Raw genomic sequence first — 5,851 nt, 5'->3', positions numbered from 1 at the left:
CACACACACACACACACACACACACACACACACACACACACACACACCCTGCCCATGCCAGCCGCGGCTACAGTCACAGAGTAACAAATGTGTTTGGGCTTTCTTCCAGGCCCTTGGCCGGAGTGATGCATCTCTTAAAAGCTTCCGTTGTCAGGGACGTGCCACTCTTCAAACTCTCTCTTCTTCTATCTCAGTTGGTTTGCTGCTCTCTCTAATCACCACAGCATGTAGTGCCGGGTCCTCCTACTTACCAGACATTTCACATTCACTGCAACACACCAGGGCTGGAGATTAAAGAGGTGAAGAGAAATATGTTTTAGGACAATGAATGGCACCCGGCTGTGCATTTTCGTACTCACCTCAGTGCCACCCTGCTGCCCAATTTATGACTTTCTGGCCAATTTGTGTCACGACGTTACCAAATCGCATATTCCAGATCCGTTATCCAACATGTCCCTTGAAACACTCGCACAGAACAACTTCTGTTCAAACTGCATCTATTTAAATGTTACATCACTTGCTGAGCCGCGGGCAGGACATCTCAGAGACTCTGAGGCCTCGCACCACAGCAGCACGGTCACTCCTCATCCTCACACTGAAAACAACAGTGGATTTAAAGACAAGAAGAAGACCGGTGCCCAACACATATGTCCGTCACAATGATCATTTTTCCAGAGAGAACCACTTTGCCTCACCAATCACCCATCCAGCCTCTCAACACGACTGCACCGGAGCTTTGTTTGTTGTCGGGGCTGAGCTTTGAACCGGGGAGAATAGTGCGATGAATGAATAGTGAGGCTGACGGTGAACCACGAAATCAATACGAAAAGGAAGCGAGGGGAGTGTAGGTGAGGCCTCACCTGACAGAGAGGGTGAAATCCCCCGGATTGCTCTTGCTTGGCCGGGCCAGGAAACTGCCGTGGACGCCCCGGGTCAACAGGAGCTGCTCTGCCTCGATTCCGGTGATGTTGGGGTGGAACCACCTAAAAAAAGATTGGCCAAAATGATCCGTGTGTTTGTGTAGGAAGAATGTATACAATCTGTCTCCCATCACCCTCCATCTTTCTTTTCCTGTTGAGACTAAACCGGCCCCAACACAATAGATCTCCTGAGTTTAAAATAGTCATTTCTTTTGTTTCATGCCAGTTTTACAAATCTTGTATATTTTTTACCATTTATGTAAATAGCACACAGTACTATGTAAAGACCTGTAGGAGTGTTTTGACTTATTTTCATATGCAGCTGTCATGACGGATGAAATGTGTAATTTCACTTTCACTTTCATTTGTGTCGTGTAAAACTGGCTTTGCTTCAGTGTCGATGAAAACATTAGATTCATTGATAACAGCAGCTACTGCGATATAAATATAAATACTGTACAGAATAAATGCAGACAGAAGTATTTGGACGGTGACACTTTATTTGTTTGGCTTTGGACTCGAACTTTAAATGAAACAATTTAATTTGAGGTTGTTCACATTCATGTTGGGCCAACACTATAAGAAGCGTGTTCCCTTTTTATACAAGTCTTAGCTATATGCGAGTGCAGAACTTGTACAGCTCTAGGTCTGTTAAATGTTGCTGAATAACCTTAACTGGCCTTTGCATGTCAGGTTCACTGATTAGCTCGTTCTGAGACTTGACCTAGATTTTCAAGAGGGGTGGACAAAGAACAAACTGACAACTGAGATGACTTAGTGATGTCTCAGCCTTCTCGCCTTATGGCAGCTGCATATGATCAGCTCACAACGCTGGATTTTATTAACAGGGTCGATGTTTTTGCCCAAAGACTGAGGAAGAAAAATAGCTGATTTGCATTATTTAAGGAAATTTACTCTGCTGCTGTGTGTTTATGGCTGGTTTAGTCCTTTCTGCTTCATCATTTTCTTTGCTATAGAATCTCCATAATCTCATCATTTACCAAGAATCTAAAAGCAACTTTGATGTATAATGAATTATATCTCAGGCCTCACATCGGTTGCATGCTGTTGACACTTAAGAGTAAAATGTCATCAATAAATAAATGGAGTGCTCCTCAACAGCACTTTAGCATGAACTAATGTATGTTGAACGCCAGTCTGACTAACGCAGTACTTCAAAAGTGACTTGTGTGGAAAAAAGACAACTTTCAGCAGATCTAGGGCTGAATTGGAAGCAATGGCAACTGCTGAAAGTTATAGTTATAAGCTCTTATTGCTTTAGAATATCTGTAACCATGATTCCGGTGGTGCATTAGTACAAAGTGTACCTTTGAATCAAAGCACACGTCTGTTTCTTGACGAATCAGTGATTACATACAAACTGGTTTGAAAGGGAAGAACACTCAGGTTTACAGGACAGCAAAGCCAAAGCTAATGATGACACGTTACTTCCTCTGCTGCAAAACACAGCAAGCAGGCAAATATTTATCCCATCCACTTCTCAGGTATGTTGACCGATCATCTGGGTTGTGCACTCTTACTGTAGTGTTTGACACCGCCACTCATCCAAACCAGACCCAACCGTGTTCACTGTTCACAAACGCTTTAAGACATAAATCCAGCACATCTGCACACATACTGCAGTGTTCAGTTAAAAGCTGTGTTAAAAGAGAGAATAACTGCATAAGTGTTGAAGAAGCAGTGAGTAGGTATAGCGGCCCCAGTGAACGGCTGGATATCAGCTGTGTGGATTTAAAGCTCGTGTTTAAGCAGGGATCATTGGGTTAAACCTCCCTAACTACTGTGTGCCATTGCTGGCTAATCCGACGCACCATTAGCCATCCGAGGCCCCATCGGTGTGCCAAGGAAGGGGGTGACAAAGCTGTCACACGTACAGTATACAGTGAGCGGTAAAGGATTTTCACATTAGCATCACACTGACGTATTAAAGATAACTCTCTGGATCTACGCCAGCTGGTCGCTGCCAAGTTGTCTTGCTGGAGATCAGTGATGACGAAGCTGGACTGCAGAGACCAATCTGGCTCCTCCAGATCATCTTACACCGTGGTGTCATCACACTATGCTGTCCAACCAAGTTAGTTGAATTATTACGTTTTTAAAATCTCTCCTCAAGATGACTCGTTTTATTCTATTTAGGAGTTGTTTTTCCAAGTCAGCCTTGTAATAAGAACACGTTTTAGACACATGGAAGTAAACTCTACAGTAGAATTTATCATAGGCAGGTAGAGTACAACACAAGCATTTAGGAATATTATGAAAAGCTGTAGATTACTACAAATTCATAATCTCGATGGGATTATCATGGATGAAAAAAGTTTAAATAAAAATCATTTTAAAACATTATTTCTGATTTAAAAAAAAAAATGAAATAAAAAGTGTTGGATGAGATGAAGATGAGTCACCTGATAGATGTTTCAAACATAATAATAACCTTTAGTTGCAGCTCTTGACTTTTTCCTTGGAAAGACAAATGCATGTAAATGTCAATGATTCAACAAACTGTTTTTGGATTGCGACATACAGACCAAATGAGTCATGGAAATCGTGCATTTCACATCCTAAATCATAGCCTTTCACCAGCACCCCAGACACACTACAAAGGCTTATTATTGATTAATATAACCCAGCGGAGAGAGCAGGCAGATGGTGACACAATAGCGCCTTCATGAAGCCCATGCTGAGGAGATAATATCGGAAAGCTTCCAACAGTGGGCGAGCATTTAGGTGCTTTCTCTTCTCGTACGCGGTACGACACAAACCCATGACAGTGAGATAAAAATAAGACCCATGTGTCGGCTCAGCAGATCTTGTGTCACTTCAGAGCGGCGAATGCGGAGCAGAATACTGTCGTAGTCGCTGCCGGTGCAAAGGGCTGAATCTCACTTCATATTATGTGGCACGGTGCTTTCTATTAATGTCCTCAATAACTCATATAAACATAAATATTACCACTGTTTAATGAGGACATCTAAGCCTGGCGTGCTCATTGTCCAGCTCCTGTTTGTCAGAATGACTTCATTCAGATGAAATTAACTGTGAGCGACATTTACTATACGACTAAATTGGAAAAAGCTTGAAATTGCCTTTTGGAAATGTCAAGACATGTACTGCATGTCACTGCACTGCTGATGAAGCATCCGTCGCCATTTTGCATTCAACAGATGAATCAAAAGGGACACACGGCCTGCTTGTCAATCACTTGACCTGTTTCTATGACACGAGAGGAAACAGGAGACGAGTGAAAGAAGAGACGGGTGAAGCGAGAGACGGAGGCGCTGCATGAGAATCAGTAAGGGTGGTAAACGTGTGCCGGGGTTCGTACAGGAGGGAATGATACACGATACATATTAGAGTTTACACCAACGCAGAGCACTGCACGCTGTGGCCATCGAGGATCCTCTGTTGTTGGAGGTTAACCACGGGATTAGTTCAGCGTTAAATTAAATGCCAAATAGATAAATATCCGTCCAGCCATGCGTGAACAGAGAGTCTTGACTAGACCACAACAGACCAGACATCTGACCCAGACTGCCCCTGACCCCCTTATCCTCAGCAGGGGGGCAAACCCGATCTGTTGCGCTTTCTCTCATTCCACGATCCCAGAGAGCAGATTATAGGTGGAACTTTACAAATGATAAATACTAACCGATTACGAGGGGATTAGTCCTAAAAACATGTCAGAGCGGAGGGTGACTTGGACTGTTACAATGGAAATATCCCTGGAAGTCTGGCGGGGAGGCCTGGTGGAAATGACTTCACGGGGCGGAAAGAAAGCGTGAAAATGTATTGTACACAGTACTCAGATATGCGATACTGATGTATTTAACATTTATTTTATTAAACATATAACAAACAAACATTTTTGATAAGGATCAATACTGGGCTTCATATATAAAAGTGACTTCGCTGTTTAGAGAATTTACTTGGGATGCTTATTTAGATTAATGTTTTCCTGCCCGATAGCCCTCGTTAACCGATCTCTAACCGTTATCGGACACGATCAGTGCCTTGCTTGCACGAGTGCTGTGGTTGCTGTGGTGCCAACAAGCCATCAGGCATTTTGTCTTTCATTTGACTACATTTTTCCACTTGTCACAGCGCTTTTATTACAATCAAACTCAAACTGGCCTGAAGAGCCACTGACAAGTCATGGCTGTCAGCTGGTGGACAGATTGCTGGTGGTATTGTGTTTTTAAATCCTACACAGATTCGTACAGATAAATAATAGCAGTGAGGCAAAAATGCCTTATGTCACTAATCCATAACTAATCCCTCATCACAGCGCTGCTGTCACTCGTCACACATTCGAAACAGTGGAGACGGGCCGGAACCGGGCACAAACACTGGTGCAATGCTTCAAACACACAACGGCAGCAAGTACTGCCCCCCCCCCCCCCCCCCCCCCCCCAGAGTGTCTTTGCACGCAGACAGCTCTTTCAGCCTTCTTAACTAGAGCATACCCCGAGCCCCTTTGTAACCACACATCCTGAAACACCCACCTTAACAACAACACACACACACAAAGTACTGTGCATATGCACACACACACACACACACACACACACACACACACACACTTCTGCACGGCCAGGTCTCCACATGCACTCCAGAGCTTACTTCTGCACTGGATTGTGTGCATTCAATTTCAGCGAACTGCAGCGGGAGTTAAAAAGAAGTGTGAGGGCTGTTGAAAAGCAGACAAATACGCCGACGTCGGCTGGTCTCGCTTATGCCCCACCTCACCATTGTGGGTCGAAGCCTGCCACAGAACCCTCACTTCAGCAGCCTCAGATGTTGGTAACCCAGCACTGGGCACTGTTACACAAGAGAGGGCAGGAGGGAGCGAGGGAGATATAGAGACGTAAGGCGTAGAGAAGGGGGGTGGTGGTGGTGGGGGGGGGGGGGGGGGG

At 44.4% G+C, this 5,851-nt stretch overlaps 1 protein-coding gene across 3 annotated transcripts in view; it reads right to left on the bottom strand.

Moving 5' to 3' along the window:
* ptpn11b (protein tyrosine phosphatase non-receptor type 11b) overlaps positions 1–5,851 on the bottom strand; it is a 30,789-nt gene that overhangs the window by 19,014 nt on the left and 5,924 nt on the right. For 2 of the 3 annotated variants that reach the window (XM_031868746.1, XM_031868747.1), the window contains exon 1: positions 861–5,814. In XM_031868746.1, coding sequence (XP_031724606.1) covers positions 861–1,051 — 191 coding nt within the window. In that variant the 5' untranslated portion in view covers positions 1,052–5,814. Of the gene's footprint in view, positions 1–860; positions 5,815–5,851 lie in introns of those variants that run through there. The other variant, XM_031868748.1, reaches the window with a different exon arrangement.

This window comes from Anarrhichthys ocellatus, unplaced genomic scaffold (genome assembly GCF_004355925.1).
Source record: "Anarrhichthys ocellatus isolate YVR2014 unplaced genomic scaffold, GSC_Weel_1.0 scaffold44, whole genome shotgun sequence".
In the NCBI taxonomy this organism is placed as follows: Eukaryota; Metazoa; Chordata; class Actinopteri; order Perciformes; family Anarhichadidae; genus Anarrhichthys; species Anarrhichthys ocellatus.
This window is presented reverse-complemented; position numbering and strand designations above follow the sequence as displayed.